Source organism: Amaranthus tricolor, chromosome 7 (assembly GCF_026212465.1).
Source record: "Amaranthus tricolor cultivar Red isolate AtriRed21 chromosome 7, ASM2621246v1, whole genome shotgun sequence".
NCBI classification, from domain to species: domain Eukaryota; kingdom Viridiplantae; phylum Streptophyta; class Magnoliopsida; order Caryophyllales; family Amaranthaceae; genus Amaranthus; species Amaranthus tricolor.
In genome coordinates, this window is record NC_080053.1 from 3,671,996 (window position 1) to 3,693,623 (window position 21,628).

A 21,628-nucleotide genomic window follows, 5' to 3' on the forward strand; every position below is an offset into this window, starting at 1 on the left:
TAAAATGAAAAGGGTGGCGAAATTTAAGAATTGGGTAAAAATATTGAAGGGTGAGTGAATATTTGCATGGAATATTCAGAAATGAGTAGTCAATCTCAATAGTTCCCTTCAAAAAGCGAAAAAGGAAATGGGGCCCACTATGTAGTTCCAGGGAAATCTTGACATAAACAAGAACCCACCATGAAAAAGGAATGTTAGACCCCCCACTAGCTGAGTCTTTTATCCCCCCATATGACTTATATGACTTATGACTTATGACTTATGACTTATGACAGCACCCAGCACCCAGCAGGCAATGGAAAGACAAATCATAAAAAAGTTAAGCATCTTTCTCTGTGCTCTTTTCCTTTGATACGTACTACTTGCTCCACACAACATCTCGGTAACAAGTATTATGAAAACTCAGTAACAAGTATTATGGAACGGAAGAAGTACTACTACTATCCACAGTAGCTGAAAGGAATGACACTCAGGTTTCTTTTTTTAGCACATGATTTCCAGAAAACATCCCATCTCATTTCATTCATTAAACAAAAAACAAAAATCAACAATGGATACACAAATGGCATTTAATTATACTCCCTATCCTAATTCCTAACTAATCAAAGACTATCCTAATTTAAGTTAAACATACACTAACACTGACAAAATTAAAAGAATTCAAAATCCAAGTAAGGACCAGAAGACCTATCTGAATCTGAAGCTGCTGTTTGTTTATCATTAGGAACTTGCTGTGATGCCTTACATGTGTGACTGTCATTCTGATTTAACACTGTTAAGTCTATTGGTTTTGGTATTTCTGGTGGAATACTACTTCGAATAAGAGCCCAATTTACACTCTCAAAAAACGGGTGTTGTTTGATCTCAGTTGCACCTCTTTTGTAACCAAATCTCTTTTGGGGATCTTTAACCAACAAACCTCTTATCAAATCTTTAGCTGCAAAACTAGCTGGTGAACCTTCAGGAAACTTTAATGGCTGACCAACTACATTGAATAATGTTTCTCTGTTTCCATTACCTTTAAATGGTGTTTTTCCATGGAGTAATTCATACAAGAAAATACCAAATGTCCACCAATCCACAGCACTTCCATGTCCATCTCCTCTTATTATTTCAGGAGATAAGTATTCATGTGTCCCAACGAATGACATTGAACGTGCATTAGTAGGTTCTGCTATCAGCATTGGGAGTGAATCCGGGCTTGTGATGGTCAGCCTTTTGCTTTTACTCTTTGTAGACTTTGAGTTGAAAAGGGTGGGCTTGAAACAAGTAGGTTGTAAGCAGGAGGGTTCCACGCATACAGGTAGTTTGCACGCTGGATCAATGCATCTTGGTTCAATGCAGTATGAACTGTTTGTACAGTTTGGCTTATTGTTTGCCTTCACAAGAGTCGGATTTACACAGCACCTTAAAGACAGGTCAAAATCTGAGAGCATGATATGTCCGTCTTCCCTAACCAATACATTTTCGGGTTTTAAGTCCCTATAGACTACACCCATCATGTGTAGGTATTCAAGAGCAAGAAGCACTTCAGATGCATAAAACCTGCAAGAATTTGGAACAAGTTAATCCTCAATTACAATTTTTGTCGGTATTGTTATCAAAAATTGAACTCATTAATTAACCAACTCGACTCCATCCGAGATAACCCACACATAGAAACACATAGAAACAAATCAGATTAATAAGTTATGTACATATGCACAAAAACCAAAAATCTACCTGACTCAAGATATCATACCTAAAACTCGCCGGAACACCTGAATACTTAAGTTAATCGATGAAACCCCAAGAGAATCTAGGATGATTTTATGATAGGTGGACTAAGAGCATAGTCTCTCAGAGCCTATTTTCATTTTAATTCAACTCAACTGGATTCAATTTTCAACTCAGTTTAGCTTAGTTTAGTTATTACATTCACTTCTTACTATGAGACACTGAGACGTGCCTTATATTTAGATTAAATAGCTTAATAATAAAAACTTTTAGCTAGTGGGCTTTTTATTTTGAAGTCGTCTCATCATGAGACAGCCTAGTGATTAATTAAATGCCATATCCAAAGGTTCAAAAAATCCTATTTTTTCCCATCAAATATAATTGGCACAGCTAAATCACAAGGGTCAAACTTCATGAATGTCATATCTTGACCATATTATACCAACACTTCCATGAGTCTCAAATTGTACCAGCAAAACCATCGAAAATCATTTCTTGAAGTGACATTTTTCAAGTGATTTCTAAGAGAAACGTGTTTCCCCAACTGCACCATAAATTAACTACTTCTGATCACTCAGACCCACATTATTCATCAATGCATACCATTTATTTTAAACCTGAAATAAATACTAATTAATAACCAATCAATAAATTTTAACAAATGGTAGATATTAGAGACCACAGACCATAAGATTGTGGTTAATTAGTAAGACCTCCTTGGCAATAACATTAACAAACATTAAAATAAAATAAAAGTAAAGATGAGAAACCTTGCAGCCTGCTCAGAAAAGTGCTTATTAGGTTGACGTTGACGAAGAATATGAAGATCTCCACCATTACAAAACTCCATTAACAAGCAAGCAAACTTGTTAGTTTCAAAATGTGAGTAAAGAGTAGGAAGAAAAGGATGATCCAACAAACCCAAAATCTCTCTCTCAGTCTGAGCTCTCAACAACTTCTTTCTACTTTCTAACATCCCTTTATCCATAACTTTCATAGCAAACAAACAACCCATTCCTCTAAGTTCAGCCAAATAAACACTTCCAATATCTCCAAAACCCAACTTCTTCAATAACCTAAAATGAGATAAACCCAATTCACCATCTTCTCCTTTTACGTACTTTATTGCTTCCCATCTGATATCATTCCCTTTATGAGGCTTACTAAGACAACTACTCCTAAAACTACCACCTGAATCATCGTTATTACTACTCACTGAACTCAAACTCAAATCAGCTATTTTCTCAATCTCTTCATTTTCGAGTAATGACCCAATATTTGTTTTTGTAAACCCACCAAAATCAGACCCAGAAGCAGTAGTACTACTAGATGGACTTGCACTCACATTAAGACTAGTTTTAAAGCTTAGATCTTGGAGACTAGTGTTGCTAGATTGATCGGTTTCAAGATCAGAACATTGTTTCCGGAGCTTATTCATGATATTTTTAGAGAGTGTTTGATGAAGTAATTATGGGTCAATGAAGGAAATAAAAATGATTTAGTTGTAGTTATCTTTTAGGGGTGTGCAAGTTATGGGAATTGAATATGGGTCAATAGTAGGGGACGTCGTCGTCGAGGCGGTCAAAGCGGGAGAAAATGGAGGAGAGAGAAAGTGTGTGTGAGAGAGAGAGAGAGAGAGGGAAAGAAAAAAAACGGCATTCAAATTTGAAATGGGTTAGTGAAGTGTTGTTAGTAGGAGTAATTAGGAGTATATTTGGGTGGGAGAGGGATAGTTAATAGCATGGGAAAGCCAAACCCAAAGGCCAAAGGCAATGAAGGGGAGTTGGGGTGGGACTGGATGAGTGCCCTGAATGAAAGAATACAGCTTACAGACAAAAATATAAAGAAAATAATAATCCAACTCTACAGTCTACACACATATTGAGAGAAAGTAAGGAGGGAAAGAGAAAAGGGATGCCTTTGGAATTACGAGGGAGACAAAAGTGATTCAGTTTTTCCATAAAGCCTCAAAATTAATATGTAATGTACCAAATTTTTTATACATACTTCATCCTTCTTATTTTACACAAGTTTTAAAATAGATAAAATTTAACAAAAATAATAATTTAATTAGAGAATAAGATAAAAAAAAATTAATAGATCTTTAAATTAAATGGTTAAGAACTCAAAATTTATAAATAAAATAAAATAAAATGAAATAAAAATATTGCAGATTGAGAGGTGCAAAAAGAGTTGTTCTAACAGCCAATACAATTAACATTAGACTACTACACACCTGCTTTGAACCATTAAAAAGGTGATACGTAATGCATGCTTGCTACTTACAAATTTGGTGCAAATATTACTCATTTTTATATTGTCATTTAATTTTAATAGGATTTTAAAATTTAGTGTTGGGAATTCAATATCTATTAATACATTTAATAAAAAAATTTTAAAAATATATTATGAACTTTTAAAAATATGACGTACAGTTTATTTTTTAAAATATTAGTTACACTATCAAATTTTCAAATATTGTTTTTATATATTTTTATTAAAAATATTACAAATGAACATATTACAATTTCAATGTCGTAGTACAAAGGGAGTATAATGTCATTTTATTAATTGAATTGTCTTGCAAATGTGAATATGTGATTGAATTGAGTTGAGCAATGTCACTAAAAATACCACGAGATTATGGTCACACGCAGGAATGAACAAATTGCCCATATGCAACAAGAAACATATACGATAAAAGTTGCTCCCAACAAGAAAGATTTTAGTACTACAAACATTCAACCGCTATAAGACATTTATCTTAAAATTATTGACCAACAAAATTGTGTGCAGTCAAAATTTGCACTTGAATTAAATATGTGCAAGTCATTACCAGCAAATGATACAAAACAAAAAATGTAGAATTCTGAATAGCTTGAGTTAACTCACTTTTCTTATAGCTTCTCCCTTGCCATGGTTTCTTCCAAGTAGAAGAACCCGGAACAAAATCAAAAGCAACATTATGCGTCCCATCATCCACAACCACAACGTAATAAGACAATGACATTTTGGGATAGTGAATAGAAGCATTAACAGTATTTATAATACATCAAAGATGTGATAAGTGCACACCTAAAAGGCCTAAGAGAAATAGTCAGCACATTGCAAGTATAAACTTTCCTCGCTATAAGGTCAACTCAAGATGCATGATTCAATTTTAAGAAAAGCAGAGTCAATATTGATACCCATGGAGAAACTAAATACCCATTGATTCGATATTGTTGTAAACACCCATTGTACATGAAACTCTATAAATAACATAACCAAGCAACTATAAGCTTAGGGAAATTGACTCTAAAGGCTAAAATTGTAAATATGAACATCACAAATAACAACAAAATGCAGTAATCAAAAACCATGAGAGCAACAGTACCACCAAAATCAAGAGCACCTATAACGAAGAGAGCAAAAGCAAGAGGAAAAAAAATTGGGAAAAACAATAATAATAACGAAAATAATAACAATTGAAATTAGTGAAATCAGTGCAAAACTCGGTCGAAAAACCCAAAAAAAAAATTAAAAAATGGAATGGTGGGTGAGGGGAATACAAAAGAAAATGGAAGAGCCAAACTTGTAATATTGGAAGTAAGTAGAAGCAAGAGTAAAACTTTAGCTCAACACCAAGAAGAGAATCTAACAACAAAAACAATAACATAAATAATAATAACAATTGAAAATAGTTAAATTAGTGTAAAATCAGTCAAAAAAAAAAGAGTATCAAAAACCCTAACATTTTACAGTTTCAAAATTCCAAATGTTGTTTTATACATTTCTATTAATAATAATACAAATCAAATCCTTCTCGGACAATGTGGGCATATCAATATGAACTTGAGAAGCATGCAAAGTGAATATAGTCCCATCCAAAGTTGCGGTAATATTGATCACACAGATGACATTTTCTCCTTTGACCTCAGATACGAAGAAAACATTTTCCTGTCGGACTCCAATTGCATGACATAATACACTAACCCATCTAGACAGAGTCATACACCTGCACCGTTATAGTATGTATTATTTTGGAATATTAAGCTAAACAAGGCATCCTAATTCCTACATGATTCACTCTCTCATTCTTAAAAGCTTCACAGTAAACTGGAGATCATGATGCTTACAGCCCATTAATATACCTGCTCAAGTACGAGACACAGAGCACAAGTCAGATAGAAAACATCGCAACTATGTTTGCGACTCCTTATACATGCCATCAATATAGTATTTAGAAAAGAAACCTCACACTTAAGCCCAAGCAGAAAAACTATAACAATCCAACTAATTACATTACAGAATTCTTATCTCACCTCCAGCCACACGGATGTAGTTTCACTTCCAGTGAATAGGTATTTACCCATGAATATCATGTCCCCCTTCTTCACAGCCTGAAAAGCATTTAATATGCAGTCAGTATAACAAATTAAAAGAACGTCCTTTGCCACAATACATGATATATTGTTGAGAACTTAGTACATAATGTAATTTCTCACTAAAAACATTAAACACTCATCTGTCAATTTCTACTTAATACATAATGTAATTTCTCACTAAGAAGTAGAGACATGCTCAGTGCTCACTGTTGAGAACTTCGTAGAATGAATATTTGAAAATAGAAACACACACACACACATTAGAAATCAAAAAAGAACATAAATTCAAATTGTTAAAAATCTCAAAGACACTAAAAAACACTATCAAGGAAGTAGGATAATTTTACTAACCTTTGCAAGACCGCTGAAATTGACAGGCAATACATCTGATGTGGCATCTTGTTCTAGATGTATTGCCTGTCAATTTTCCTTGAGAGTAATCTCTTTCCCTGTTTTATTCGACTTGCAACTCAGGCCCAATTGTGTCTAGCATGATCTACATAAAGAAATATGCTTTGATCTAAATCACTTGTAGCCAAAGAATTATTTTGACAAAGTATAAATATATAGATCAAAAACTATGCAGGCCATTTGATCTAAATATATTGATCTAAATCACCGGCTTCTCATTAAATGGCTAAATGTAAATGAATTGCAAATTAACAAGCATTAAAAGAATACCAATAATAAATAAGCATTAATCCTTGGCCTGTTTCGAACAAATTACATGTCTATCCCAGCTGAAAATAAAGCGTCCTTCCATATTTCTTCTTCGTCTTTCATTACATCACTGGACCTTGTTCATCTTTCATCACGATGAATTTTGCAGAGTTTTGTTTGCAATCTCTGATTAGTGTTTCATATCATTCCAAGATTTCAGGATATCAATTATAAAGTAATGAATGTATGCATGAAAATATAAAAATGTTAGATTCAATGTAAATAATGTTGAATAGTTGATGTAGCTGATACAGTTGAGTTTTGTAAATTATAACATGGGTCTTGTCTAAGTTGAAACAAAACAATACTTTCTCAGTTGAAGCAAGATGTAAATTGAAGAACTTAAATCCAGAACTTAAATACAAGCACACTATACATTAATTTCAAACCAAGTGAGAGGTACTTTTCTATAAGGCCTACAGTCATCAATGTGAATATAATTTGCTTATTTCAGATGTCAATTTATATAAGACTGGGATATATAATCTGATGTATTTTCTCACACTATATTTAGAAAGGAAATTATAAAAGAAATCATGTCAATCCAAAATACACGTTCACTATCGCAAAATATTCCAATAGATACCTTTAAACAAGCCACGCACAAAGAAGCTGTAGAGCAAAGGTTAGGAGGGAGACTCGGTCCAATTACGAAAGCAAGATAATGTTATCTCAAATCAAATTAGTAAATTTTAAACGAAGGAACCAAAACTTGATAATGGTTTGGACAGTGCATACCATACCTAGATATATGCAATTAGTACATGGTTAATATTTAAAAACTGAAGGAACCAAAAATTGATAATGGAATAAAATACCAGATTAACTCGTAGACATCGATTTTGCAAATAAGATTGAACAAAGAATATCGTGGAACTGTCTACTATTAAGAATTTCCACCAATGACACCTAATGTGGAAACATCAACTATTCCACAAACAGAAAAAAAAAATATTCAAACCAAACATGATAGAATTTTTTTTTAAAGAACCGATTTCGAATTTCGTTCTCAGTAAAGGGCCTTCCTCTATCTTTCATAAGTTGGTATAATTTGCACTCCTAGTACAAAGAAAATGATACAAAGTTTGATATTAGTAAAGAAAACAATAATGCCATGGAACACAAAATACCAGAACACAAGAAAAAAATGATAATATTATATATTCAAATACAAAATGCAGGATATCATGATCTCTAATAACTTTCTTTCACAGACTCTTCCTCAATTATGACAATGTTAGCATTGAATGAATCTGTAGCCAAAAAATTAGTTCAAAGATCTATGCATTTAGAATAAGCACATAATGTCCTCCAAAAAGTTAGAAATATGTTAACAAATCATTTGCTTATGTAGTTCAGTACTATGAATAGCCCAACACTAATCACATCAGGAGAAAATAAGCAACTTGGCCGCATCCAAAAGCAATAGCGAAGCAATTTGGCCGCATCCAAAACCATTAAAAGCAAATTGAAATTATACGCAGGCAAAATCTGAAATTTTGCTTGAAATTATATATGAACCTAACAAACTGATCTTCAATAACCTAACAAATTATAGTTCCACAAACTATAGTCACTCCAGTAGCCTCTATTACTTTCTATTATGTTGTTCCTTTCATTTCCCTTTTTTTAGCTCAAGTGGATCTTTAATCCCTAAAACTGATCTTCATGAGTTTGCAAGACAGTTGATCATATTGAAGTCATATTCTCATCAGAACCCTAACTTTCTCTCTTTCTCTGAATTTTGTCTTCAAATAAAATAGATCAAGTAAGATAAACAAATTGAAATGAAATTCAACTACATTTGAAATAATAAGAGTAAAAGCAAGCGTTATTGAAATCAAAACATGTCTTCGTGTGAAATCACCTGATAAAATTCTACATGAAAGCATTCGGTATGATTCAGAGTGGTTACTTGTCGTTGAATTAGTAAAATGAATAAGCTGTATATAGTAAATAAATTATAAAATTAAAATTGATTAGGGTTACCAAATCATTAGAATATATGCAAATCTCCAGTTCTATGAATGTAGAGAGGGAAGAAAGAAACTAACCCGCAAATACCTACCATCTGTCAAACGGCTGCCACCCGCAAATACCTACAATCTGTCAAACCAACAATTCACATAACCTCTTCAATTCACAATAAAGCAACAAGATTGTACAGAATTGAATGCTGATAAAAAAATTGAAACTTTATGAATTGAAACAAGATTGTACTAAAATGTATGATTCAATTCACAATGTTAGAACTGAAACTTTCTGGTTCATAATTCAATTCACAATCAAGCAACAAGATTCGAACCCAAAATTGTTCACAATGTTAGTAATGTGGTGCCATTGCAAACTTCAGAAATCTAGTACAACGAATGGTGGACGAATGGAGTCTTGTGGTTAGACTATCATTTAAAGCAACCAAACCAAATGGGAACCTCAATAATAACAGTTGATGAATCACAATCCAAATCAATGAGATATAGATTGAAAAAAATTATAAAAAAATTATTCATGCAAATCTAACCCTGATCTTAGACAAGTCTCAAATTATTCAGAAAAAGTAAGAAAAGCAAAATAGAAAGAAAAATGAGGAAAAAAAAATTACCAGTAGATTGATCTTCTCTGCAGCAAATCCCTTGGCAAGCAGCGAAAATAAACATGTTTGGATGAAGAAACCTCAAAATTACAACTGACAAAGAATCATATTTCAAAACCTATAGTCAAGAGAGAGACCCTTAGAAACTCATTCTAGAAATGTATCAAAGAAACAATAACCCACAAATGACAAAGCCAAACCTGATTTAGGTTGAATAAATGTAGAAGAAGCAATAAAATAGCAAGAAATCAATTAAAGCCAAAACATTTGAAAAATCACTACACAATATAAGTAAAAATAAGGAACAAAGTGGGCAAAAACAGCTGATTGCTTCAACAAATCAAAGCACAAACCCTAAATTGAAACAATAATTAGTCAATAAACAATCAAAATACACCAAAAAAAAAACATCATCAAAAATGGAAATGTGACGAACCAAGAGACTTCAGATGAAACCATTGTTAGAAATGAATGAGCTAGAGAGAAAAGGAAAGAAAATGAGAGATCAGAAAGAAAATGAGAAGTGAAAAAAGAACAGGGAAGGAAAAGGAAAAGGAAATGGCCTGAAAAGGGAAGAATGAATAAAAGCAAGAGCATGCGTGGTAAAATCTCAGCCTTTCTTAATTACACATGTAAGCTCTACATTAAAAGGGGTAAACAATATTCCTTAGATCAAAAAATGAATACTGTTTTTCCATGCTCTTTTTTTATACTTCCTCCGTTTTATAATATCCGCTACATTTTTTATTTTTGGCAATTTTATATTACTTGTTAAATTTTTTTTAGTAATAAAACAATCATTTAAAGTTCTACCTACCCCTATTTTTATCCTACTCTATACTCTATACTTTATACTTTATAATAAAATACTATACTATACTCTATAAAGTAACCTAACAACCTATTTTTTCTTTTTCTTTTTCAATTAACAATAATAAAATACTATACTCTATAAAGTAAACAATCAGCTACAGTGTAGGTCAATCACTTTTCTTAATTTCCGTACCCATGCAAATGTAGCAACAGTATCAGAACGGAGGAAGTAGTTAATAGATAGATATGTTGAGAAAAGTGGCAATATAATACACTTTCTCTCTTTGTGTTGTAAGATGAGAAAAAATAAATCAATCAAATCAAGCAAATAATAATAAAGTAAAAACACAGAAAGTAAAAAACACACAGTATTTTTACGTGAAAACTCAATGCGGAAAGAAACCAAAGGATCGTAAATAATACGGAACCATTTATCAATTATAAATTAAAAGACACAGCCAAAATCTTTTCTAGATAATATCAGAGGCAACACAAACTCCAACAACTCTAAAGCATCACACTAAACCCTTGGCTGAACTCCCTTCGTGCGCCTGACCTTTTCAATCTCTACATCCTCCTTTTGTGCGTGTAATTAGCATTACAAAGTTACTGCCTTTTATTTTATAGTTTCCTTTTTCCCTTTTTATTATTTATTTTACTTATGAACATATTAACCCATATTAATATTAAAGCCGACATTAAAATATGCTAATTGGACTCTTCCTCCAAGTGAAAGGAAATAATCAGCCACACTTAATTAAGCATGGCTAAATAAGTGTAGGTACATACTATTTTTTTGCTGTGTAAGACTCGGTACTATTCTAAATGTGATGTGTGGAATGCTATGGTTGGCTCTTATCCTAGTTTCGGGTGGTGGATTATTTGGGGCTCTCGTAAAGTATTGGAGGGTGGCATGAGGGTGGAAGGTAGGTGATGGAAAAAAGATTAGAGCATGACTAGATGCTTGGCTTGGGGGTTCCGATTTTGGGTGTGTTATCTCTTTCTGTGGGGGATTTGGCGGCTAATACTACTCTAGATTATTTTATTGATAATGAGAGGAAAGAGCGGATGGGTGCGTTGGTTAGTGAGAAGTTTTTATAATTTGAGGCTGATCAAATTTTGGGTAGCCGCATTAGGGTGCTGAGGATGAGTATTGTTAGGTTCATAGTGTTGATGGTGTTCTTTGGGTGAAGAATGTTTACACTCATGCTATGGAATCTGTTGAGTTTTCTTCATGTTCTAAGGATCTTGATTCTTTGTGGAGAAATTTATGGAGGTTGAAGGTTCCCCTAAGGTTCGTGACTTTGTTTGGTGTGCATGTTGGAATATCATTCCTCATGGGGCGAATATTCGATCAAAAGGTGTCCCTGATTATATTATTTGTAGACAGTGTGGTCGTGATGAGCATTTAATGCATTTACTGTTTTGACTACCCTTAGATTATTGATTTTTGGAAAGTTTCAAAGGTCTTTCCTAATATTGTGCGTTTTCTTTCATTTAGATAAGCTCTTGATTGGGTTTGGTCTAGTTTGGGAAAGGATTCGACTAAACTTTTGTTTCTCTTTGTTGGCAAGTTTGGAAAGCATGGAATCAGTTGATTTTTGATAATAGTCAGAATCTCCTCTTCTCTATGTTAGGAGAGCTACAAATTGGATTAAGGAGTATCACAAATCCCTTTCTTTGGATCATTCTGTTGGCAATACTCTTAGAAGCAAGGCTGTGTGGAGTTGTCCCCTTTTAAATGTTTTATAGATCAATTTTAATGGTGTTTTTTCTAAGGCAGGAGAGAACCATGGTCTCGGTTTTTTTGCTAGGGATTCTTCGGGTAAGTTCATTCTTGCTGGGTCGAAGATTATTTGGGCTGGTCGCTCGATGGAAGAGGTTTGAAGCTCATGCTCTTTTTTGGGCCTTATCTGTTTCAAAGAGTCAAGGCTGGACTAATATTGTCGTAGAGGGTGATTGCAAGAACATTATTGATGCTTTGAATAGGGATCGGAAGGGGGTCACAACGACACCCACAATGTCACTCACAAGACAATCAACCAATAACTCTAACAAATCAACCCAATCAATTCATCAATATCAATCAACCAATAATACCAAATTGTGGACAGCAATATGACAGTAAAAAAAATCAATAATAAGCGAGAAATAAATCACAATCAACACACACAAATTATACGTGGAAAACCCCTTCGATGTGAAGGATAAAAACCACAAGACCTTTTGAGGAGTCCACCCTTATTTCTCTTATTGATAATTGAGGGAAAAAGAACACTAAATCAGTCTAAAAAGGTTCATACACCCACCAACAATAGCCAAGAACAATAAGAGATCAAAATAGTGTAAAAGGTAAAGAATAGCACAAAAAAACGTCAGGTCTGTTCTGACAGCAATTCCGACCAAACCGAAGCTCCAAACGACGACCAAAACCAGTCAAAACGAAGCTCTAGATGTCAGGAACAAGCTCACCAAGTTTCAGCAAAATCGGACCACGGGAACTCCTCCGATCGATCACTTGATCAAGCTGTTGCTGGCTGAAACGAAAATCACAAAACCCTCTTTTTCTCTCTTTTTATTTTGTGTGTTTTTCTGTTTTTTTTTTCTCTAAATGGTTTGCCTTCCTTGCTGATTACATAAGGCCAAGTAATGACCCTTAAGCTTCTCTTAGAAGCCCCATAAATAGGTCCATTAATAAAAAACCCAAAAAGAAAATATTACCCAAAGCAATACAAGTATTGCATAAATGGGCTGGACTCATAACAGAGTTTCCTTCATGTTCTAAGGATCTTGATTCTTTGTGGAGAAATTTATGGAGGTTGAAGGTTCCCCTAAGGTTCGTGACTTTGTTTGGTGTGCATGTTGAAATATCATTCCTCATGGGGCGAATATTCAATCAAAAGGTGTCCCTGATTATATTATTTGTAGACGGTGTGGTCGTGATGAGCATTTAATGCATTTACTGTTTGACTACCCTTGGATTATTGATTTTTGGAAAGTTTCAAAGGTCTTTCCTAAAATTGTGCGTTTTCTTTCATTTAGATAAGCTCTTGATTGGGTTTGGTCTAGTTTGGGAAAGGATTCGACTGAACTTTTGTTTCTCTTTGTTGGCAAGTTTGGAAAGCATGGAATGAGTTGATTTTTGATAATAGTCAGAATCTCCTCTTCTCTATGTTAGGAGAGCTACAGATTGGATTAAGGAGTATCACAAATCCCTTTCTTTGGATCATTCTGTTGGCAATACTCTTAAAAGAAAGGCTGTGTGGAGTTGTCCCCCTTTAAATGTTTAATAGATCAATTTTAATAGTGTTTTTTTAAGGCAGGAGAGAACCATGGTCTCGGTTTTGTTGTTAGGGATTCTTCGGGTAAGTTCATTCTTGCTGGGTCAAAGATTGTTTGGGCTGGTCGCTCGGTGGAAGAGGTTTGAAGCTCATGCTCTTTTTTGGGCCTTATCTGTTTCAAAGAGTCAAGGCTGGACTAATATTTTCGTAGAGGGTGATTGCAAGAACATTATTGATGCTTTGAATAGTTGTGGGCAGCGAGGCTTCCATGCGCAGGCTATTCATAATAATTGCCTTTATTTTAGACAATTGTTTAGCTCGGTCTCTTTTTGCTTTTGTTTCCACAATTATAACGAGGTGGCTCATCGTTTAGCAAGATGGGCGACTTTTAGGCCTAGTGATGAGGTGTGAGTCGATGTTGCCCTTACCTAGATAGAGGATGCTCTATATTTTGATTTGATTCAATCTGTTGCTTAGCCTTCTTTTTTTCTTTCAAAATAAAAAGTTAATACGTGTATTTTCATAATAAAATAGTAATCATAAGGATAAAATTGTACAAAAATCTAAGCTATAAATAAAAATGGGACAATATAGGTGAATTGCTCAAATAAAAAATATACTTTCTATTTTAATAGTTACTACAGTTCTATTTTTCAAGCTATCCAATGCACGATGTTAATCTTTAATATCTTTAATTTCATATGATAAAAAAATTCTAGAAAGTTAATATTATGAAAATACACATTAAGATTTAAGACAAATCAAATAAAATTTCACTTTACTATATTTTTTATTATATATGAAAAAATATATAAGAAATAAAATCAGTTAATAAATACTAGTTTTAAAAGAAATGTAATAAAATTCAAAGGGATAATTTTCTTGAACGGTCAAACACTCAAACCCAATTCAGTGGGTGCCCCCATTTTAATTTCTATTCTACGTTTCATTCCCAGGAGACGAATTCTCAGTTGACAATTCTCAAATCACAATTCAGTCGGTTTTCCCAATAACGTCAATGGAAGAATAAGAAAACCAGAAAACTCTTTCTATGTTCCTTCTCTACATTGTTGATTCCTAATTCCTTGTTGATTGTCAAGAAACGAAAAAGTTGATAATGAAATTTCGATTGCTTCTCACATTTTCACTTTCCATACTCTTGCTTTTCCCTGACCCTTCCCATGGCGGATGGTTCAGTAACAAGTCTCTTTCTCTCCAATCCCTGTTTTTCTTATTTGATTTACAATGTCACCATGATTTTCATTGTGGTTTCCCTTCTGCAGGCGTGAATCAGTGTTAAGATTAAAGAGTGAGACTGTGAATCCTACATTTGGATTCGATCCTACTCGTGTCACTCAACTTTCTTGGCATCCAAGGTTTTCTTTTGGGTTTATTTTATGTTTTTCTCAGCTATTAATGCTTAGATAGGCTGTTTATGATTTTGGGTTTTTGCTGCATTTTCAGGGCATTTTTGTATAAGAATTTTTTAACCGGTGAAGAATGTGATCATCTTATCAAATTGGTTAGCTTTTAAGAAAATATTATGGTTGTTTTAATCAATTTCATGTTTTAATCTATGCCTTTGGTTTTAATGTGGTGGGTTTTGATTTGTTTTGGGTTAGGCAAAGGATAAATTAGAGAAATCAATGGTGGCTGATAACGATTCTGGTAAGAGTGTAGCCAGTGAAGTTCGTACTAGTTCTGGCATGTTTCTTCAAAAGCATCAGGTTTGTATTTACCGCTAATTTTCTACTACTTGTTATTGTCTGATTTTCCTAGCGTACATAAAATAGACCTTATAGAACATAATACATATTAAAAAATTTATAATGGCTAATGATGTTAGGATAACCACTTATAATTATTGTTACTCCATACTTTTTAAATCACAGGTTATAGTAGGGGGTTATGCAGACATGAATCTGAAATCCGTTATAAAGTGACTTATGTAATGGAGTGACTTCATTTTTATTCCATAGTTCTACTTCTATTGATCAATGAATAAAATTTATCATTTTCTTTGGCCATTAAAATTGTTGGCTATTAGTAAACATTCCTAATTTTTCTTCTTGAGGCAAACGTCATTACAATCTGGAGTGAGAAATGGTTACTGAAGCACTTAGTAACTTGTAGGAATAATATAGGGGTAGTTTTAGTTGGTTGTGTGAGGTAGATTTTGATAAGTATTGAGGTGTGGATAATTGAAGCACTTAGTAATGTTTTTTCTCAAACTTGTAGGAATAATATAGGGGTAGTATTATTAAACATGACTATGTTTTCTAAGTCAATAAAAGCCACGTGCAAGTCTCTTTTTATAGCCCTATGTACGAACTTTTTTTTTATCTGATCTTTTTTTGTAAAATATTTGGAGTAATAAGTGTGAGGCAAAAAACTTTGCAAAAATAAGCTTATAGTAAAAACGCTGTCTATGACAACATTTTTACACCCAAATGGGCTAGGATGCTGGGTTGTGGATCAGCATTGGGCAAAAACGCTGTCAACGAAAGCGTTTTCACTAAAGACTAAAAACGCTGTCAGGGACAACGTCTTCATCTGGTATGGTTTTTATAGTTTAAGTATGTGAAAAAGCAGCTTATGATCTCCAGTTCATTTGTTGTTCGTCTTCCTTCTGAATTAATTATACTTAGTAGCTTGTGAATGTGAGGAATTATTAGTGTTACTACTTTAACTGTTAGTCCCCCTTGACCCAACTCATTTAACACTAGAGTGGAGCTTGAGCTAAGTCATTAAGTGTGGCCTATACCCAACCATGTTCATCGTCTTATAATAACCTGTCATTATCAGTTAGCGGCATCATTATTTTCGGTTAATCATCTTGATCCAATCACCATCTTCTCTAATGAGTGTTCATCTTTCACCTTTAGTCTAATCACCTTCGTTGATCTTCGTCTTCGTACCGCCACCATACCATGTATTTTAATGAAGAGTATGATGACGGTGAAGACGATGATCAACGAAGGTGATGACACTAATGGTGATGATGTATGATGACGGTGAAGACAATGATCAACGAAGGTGATGATGCTAGCTACATTGTCTTTAGATAGTATTAGACTCTTGTCAACAAAGTGAGTTTAGATCACAATTTTTTTATAAGGTAATTTTCATCCTATGAGTGATGAAATAGCACTAATTTACAATATTGGAGTTTAGCTAAACTCGAATGCAAGCTTATCAATGACAGATTATTTATTTTTGTCTATAACATCAAAAGTAATATAATTTAATAATAAATAAAAGGGATTTGAAGAGTAGTTTGATTGACTATTAGTCATAGTATATGAGTAATTTACGTGAAGATGTGACTGGCTAATAAATGCCCAAGAACAGCTTGACTATACTTTCCTCTTGAACTCAAATCCAAACATACTCTTTTAATTTACAGCTACTGGGTTTCTTCAAAATGGGATTTTCCAAAACGTGGTTGTTCCATTTCCTTTTGTTTTTATCAGCCTCCGTATTTCTACCATGGCTAATCTCAACACTTCGCGTTCGATCGTAACATTACTCACCGTCGACGGAATATTTGATTCGCTGGAATTTTCAGCGGGTTTGATCTACTTATGACTCGCATGGTGACCGCCAAGGGCTTGAAAGGAAGAGAACTTTTTTCGGCAAGTCTTGTAGGAGAACATACGACCAATATCATCCTCATCAACAATGGCGGAATTAGAAGCGTTTTCTCATTATATTTTTTTTTTATTTTTCATGGGTCGAATAATGATGCAAGGAATATGGTTGCTCTTTGTTTTATTGATTTGTTTAAGGAACTTTGAAGCTTGGAAGGAATGGAGTGGAAGTTTAGAAGATGAGAAGTTTGCTGATGGAATTGTAGAAAAATTCTCTTATTGACAGCGTTTTCCGCTTACCATTTGATGTAAACAAAACAAAATACAAGAGAAAACGCTGTTCTCCACAGCGTTTTCCAAATTAGTAAAATCGCTGTTATAAACAACGTTTTTTCCTGTACTGATCCAAAACTCAATTTTTCAGCCCATTAGGGTACAAAAACGCTGTCTTTAACAATATTTTCCCCAGAAACTTATTTTTGCAAATAGTTTGGAGTGACACCTATTTTTCCAAATATTTAAAAATTAAGCTTAAAAATAAAAAAAGTTCCTATAGTACTCCATCATTTGTCTTATTGTGTATCTCCTTGGCGCCATAAATCCAAATTGGTTCTCTTATTTGGAGGTATATCTTCTCATACGTATTTCTATTACTCTTTTCCATAATTTTAGAATATGACTCATGAGTTTTATTCCTTCATAGTTATAGAAATTTTGGACATCTTCTTTGTTCTTGTAAATAGGCACTAGAGTACTTCTTAGATTATTGGACATCTTGTTTGTCCTTTAAATTATGTCAAATAGATTAGTTAGTCTAGTTACTCCAATCTTCCATAGGCATCTCCATACCTCAATAGGTATACCATCTGGCCCGTTGCTTTCTTTAGCTTCGTTTTCTTCAAAGCCCGATTCATCTTTGATTTTTTTATTCTTTGCATAGCTTCTCCATTTTTATCTAAGGAACGATTGTTGTATCCGCTACAACTTTTTCTTGTTCTCCATCAAATATCTCATCAAAATACTCCCACCATTGATCCTTGATCACGTCCTGAACTATAATGTTATTACAATACACTTTACTACACCTATGTCATTAATATATGCTTGTTTATATATATATATATATATATATATATATATATATATATATAATACATATATATATATATACATACATATATATATATATATATACATATATATATATATATATATATATATCATTTTCTCCTTTTCTAGAGTCTAGTTTATCAAACATCTATTTAAAAACCTTTAATTTCGCCTTGCAAACAACTATGTTTGACTTGGATTTGATTTCCTTATACCCGACAAAGTTTTTCTCATTCCTTCATTTTCCTCATGTAAGAAAGCTTTTTTTTCTTTTCTTTCATAATTGCCTTGACTTTCTCATTCCACCATGTTGTATCTTTCTTTAACACAAAACTACCTCTTAGTTATATTGATGCAAGTTTTCATCTTTGTCTAAGTATCTTCTGCATCCGAAGTCATATCACAATCTACTTCTTCAACATTTTTGGATAAGACTTTTGCATTATCCCCTTTTAATCTCCACCATTTGATCTTACATTCTTCTTTAGGTTTCCTTACCTTTGGTCTCGTTTGAAGGCGAACATTTTGGATAAGGAGTTTGTGTTGGTTGGCTACATACTCTTCTGGAATAATCTTACAGTTTTGGCTACTATCTCTACCTATCATCCTTATAAAGAAGTAGTCAATTTGGGTTGTGTTTACTTTAATTTTAAAAGTCACAAGGTGGGTAGCAATCTTTTTAAATTATTTTTTACGAACTAACAAATCGTATGAGAGTGCAAAATCCAAAATGGGCTCTTCTTCTGCATTCCTAGCTCCATAGCCCAAACTTCGACTAACGTTTTCGTAGCCATTACGACATTCCCCTACGTGCTCATTTAATCACCTTTGATATAAAGATTTTAATTCATTGGTGTGTTTTGGACCATATCATCGAGATCCTCCCAGAATTTCTTTTTAATTAATTCCTCTTTCCCCACTTGCGGTGCATAGGCACTTACGACGTTCAAAATCTCTTTACCATATGTAAATTTTACTCTTACAATCCTATCGTTCTTTCTGCATACTACTACATTCTTCGATGCTTTTTACTCTTACAATCCTATCTTTCTTTCTGCATACTACTACATTCTTCGATGATCGTTCATTCATTCATAATAATACCTACTTCATTCTGATTTCTATCTCCCAATTACTCCCAAGCAACACTACATAGATTTCACATGGTAATTTCATCTTTAGTAATAGTGGAATCATTTCCCAATCATTTCAAGACCTTTTGTCTGACAGTATCCAATTAGATAAAATATGCCTAAATTTGTAGATTTTGTTAGGTGAATTGAAGGTCTTCTTTTCAGGTCAAACGTCAATGTGTGAAGTGGAGAAATTGTTTTAGATGATGTAGTGGGGGCACTTCCTTTTATTTACAGTCTTAAGTGTGGAACACGCCAATTTGTATGGAGCTCATATTAATTGAATGTTGATGCAAAACCTGAGACTTACAGATTGCTTTTTGTTTTGCCTTTGAAGGATGATATTGTATCAAGAATTGAGGCAAGAATTGCTGCATGGACTTTTCTTCCTGAAGGTGAATGTTGATCTATATCACGCCTTATTTAGTTGCCTAGTTCTAAGTTTTGTTGTATAATTATATAACTTATCATTGTACAGAGAATGGGGAGGCCATGCAAATTCTTCATTATGAGCTTGGTCAAAAATATGAACCTCATTTTGATTACTTCCATGACAAAGTTAATCAGCAATTAGGTGGGCACCGGATTGCGACAGTTCTTATGTACCTGTCCAATGTTGAAAAGGGTGGAGAAACTATCTTCCCGAATTCAGAGGTAAACTATTTAAAATTGTTTGAAGCTCATCCTTTCTGTCAAAGCTTCTCTAATTAGAAGTTCTGTTCAGAAAAAATTGCAGCAACCTAAAGATGAAAGCTCGTCTGATTGTGCTAAAGGTGGTTATGCAGGTATTGGTTACATTATTTTCATGCACATTGTTGTATGATATGACATTTTTATGCTAAACATACATGTATAGAAAGTTTCTGTGTTTCTTGGCAACATTTTTGTGCTTATGGTGAAAGGTTCTACTGTATTTCATGGAGCGGACAATCTGAATATCTTCTTGGTCTTCTGCTTTCCTGTTTAAATAGCATTTTTTCTCTTTTGAGATTTCCATTATTTTGATAGGGCCAAAGATTATAGTTATTTGGTTTCGAATTATAATGGACTAAAATAAAATGATTTATTAAATCATATGTACTTATTTATGGAAAGTTGCACATCTACCAAGGATTAATTGGAAACAACCTTGTTAGTTTTATCATTAACAAGGGTAATGTTGCGTATATCTGACCCTCTCATATCCCACTCTAGGTGAGAGTCACTTTATGGGATTGGGGTAATGCAATATTGTTGTTCGGTTGCTCTTTAAAAACCGTTGCTCATTTTCCCAATAACTAAAGGTGTTCAAAACAGACCCGAAGACTCATTATTTACCAGACCATGTAACCGAACCTCGCCTTCAAAAAGAGTTTTAAAATGACGTAAAACAAATGTGGACTCAAGACCCGATTTCGAACCGAACCAAAACACTTAACCCGAAGTCAATCCAATTATTTGAATGAACACCTTATCAATAGCAAAGAAATTGTTTTGTATGCAAGCATAGGCAGACAACTATTGGAATAACAGCTATTGGAAGGCAACTCGAACATTGGCGCACAGTCCTTGTGGCAAGAGAATTGTCCTACTTATCAACTTATCCCCCTGTTCAAGATAGTTCTTTGTTCTCTATCCGTTCCTTCTCATCTTCGGAACTGCTGTAATTGTGATTTTAGAAAGCTTTAAGAGGTTCTGAATTTGACGTCTGCATCTCAATGGTTATTTAGTTTTTCAGTGTGACCTGAGAATCTTATTGTGTCCTTGTTATTGCCCTAACATTTTTTGATGTGTCCTTGCGTGCAGTGAAACCCAATAAGGGTGATGCCTTGCTGTTTTTCAGTCTTCACCCTGATGCAACTACTGATCCACTAAGCTTGCATGGTAGCTGTCCTGTTATCGAGGGTGAAAAGTGGTCTGCTACAAAGTGGATTCATGTTCGGTCTTTTGAAAGATCCATCGAGGAAGATTCACCTTCAAATGGGTGTGAAGATAAAAATGTATTCTGTTCTTCGTGGGCACGAGCAGGGGAGTGTAAGAAGAACCCCATATATATGGTAGGCAACAATAAAACAAAGGGGCATTGCAGAAAGAGTTGCAATGTTTGTTGAGTTGAGTACACTTGTGATTGAATTTTTAGTGTAAAATGTCGGATAAAAAATCGCCCTACAATGATATAGTAGTAGATAGAATGTGTTGTCTGTTGTCTGTCAAAGGAACTACAACCTCACTGAGGTTTGTAACTGTTAGTATGAAATGATTTGATTAATATACAAAACTTACCCTTCTACGAAAACACTGAAGAGAGTAAGAGATCTTTCTAAAA

The 21,628-nt window shown here is 33.8% G+C and overlaps 2 protein-coding genes and 1 long non-coding RNA gene across 8 annotated transcripts; 1 reads left to right on the top strand and 2 right to left on the bottom strand.

Annotated features, from left to right (window-relative positions):
- Positions 1-321: 321 nt before the first annotated feature.
- LOC130818818 (serine/threonine-protein kinase D6PKL1) lies at positions 322-3,470 on the bottom strand. The gene is made up of 2 exons (XM_057685046.1): positions 2,487-3,470; positions 322-1,545 (listed from the first exon to the last, which is right to left on the bottom strand). Exons 1-2 carry the CDS (start codon positions 3,152-3,154, stop codon positions 651-653), a joined length of 1,563 nt encoding a protein of 520 aa, XP_057541029.1. The 5' UTR covers positions 3,155-3,470; the 3' UTR covers positions 322-650.
- A 1,763-nt stretch (positions 3,471-5,233) lies between these two features.
- Positions 5,234-10,000, bottom strand: LOC130818819 (uncharacterized). Of its 6 annotated transcripts, none has more exons than XR_009044012.1 (6): positions 9,833-9,918; positions 9,406-9,750; positions 6,765-8,909; positions 6,435-6,579; positions 6,021-6,098; positions 5,234-5,849 (listed from the first exon to the last, which is right to left on the bottom strand). It is a non-coding gene; the product is annotated as an uncharacterized LOC130818819 (long non-coding RNA). The 6 variants fall into 6 exon arrangements; XR_009044014.1 differs by having other exon boundaries at positions 5,235-5,849; positions 9,406-9,514; positions 9,597-9,939; XR_009044011.1 differs by having other exon boundaries at positions 5,237-5,849; positions 9,406-9,514; positions 9,833-10,000.
- Positions 10,001-14,387: 4,387 nt separating this feature from the next.
- On the top strand, positions 14,388-21,628 carry LOC130818820 (probable prolyl 4-hydroxylase 7). Its single transcript, XM_057685047.1, has 8 exons — positions 14,388-14,693; positions 14,774-14,866; positions 14,955-15,012; positions 15,113-15,217; positions 19,661-19,718; positions 19,802-19,977; positions 20,048-20,108; positions 21,109-21,628. Exons 1-8 carry the CDS (start codon positions 14,608-14,610, stop codon positions 21,411-21,413), a joined length of 942 nt encoding a protein of 313 aa, XP_057541030.1. The 5' UTR covers positions 14,388-14,607; the 3' UTR covers positions 21,414-21,628.

Bases quoted from the DNA above. Each gene is read 5' to 3' on its own strand.
- LOC130818818 (XM_057685046.1), bottom strand. From the start codon at position 3,154: ATGAATAAGCTCCGGAAACAATGTTCTGATCTTGAAACCGATCAATCT. The intron at 1,546-2,486 runs GTTTCTCATCTT...AAATTCTTGCAG, and splicing joins TTTTCTGAGCAGGCTGCAAG to GTTTTATGCATCTGAAGTGC.
- LOC130818820 (XM_057685047.1), top strand. From the start codon at position 14,608: ATGAAATTTCGATTGCTTCTCACATTTTCACTTTCCATACTCTTGCTT. The intron at 14,867-14,954 runs GTTTTCTTTTGG...CTGCATTTTCAG, and splicing joins CAACTTTCTTGGCATCCAAG to GGCATTTTTGTATAAGAATT. The intron at 19,719-19,801 runs GTGAATGTTGAT...ATCATTGTACAG, and splicing joins ATGGACTTTTCTTCCTGAAG to AGAATGGGGAGGCCATGCAA.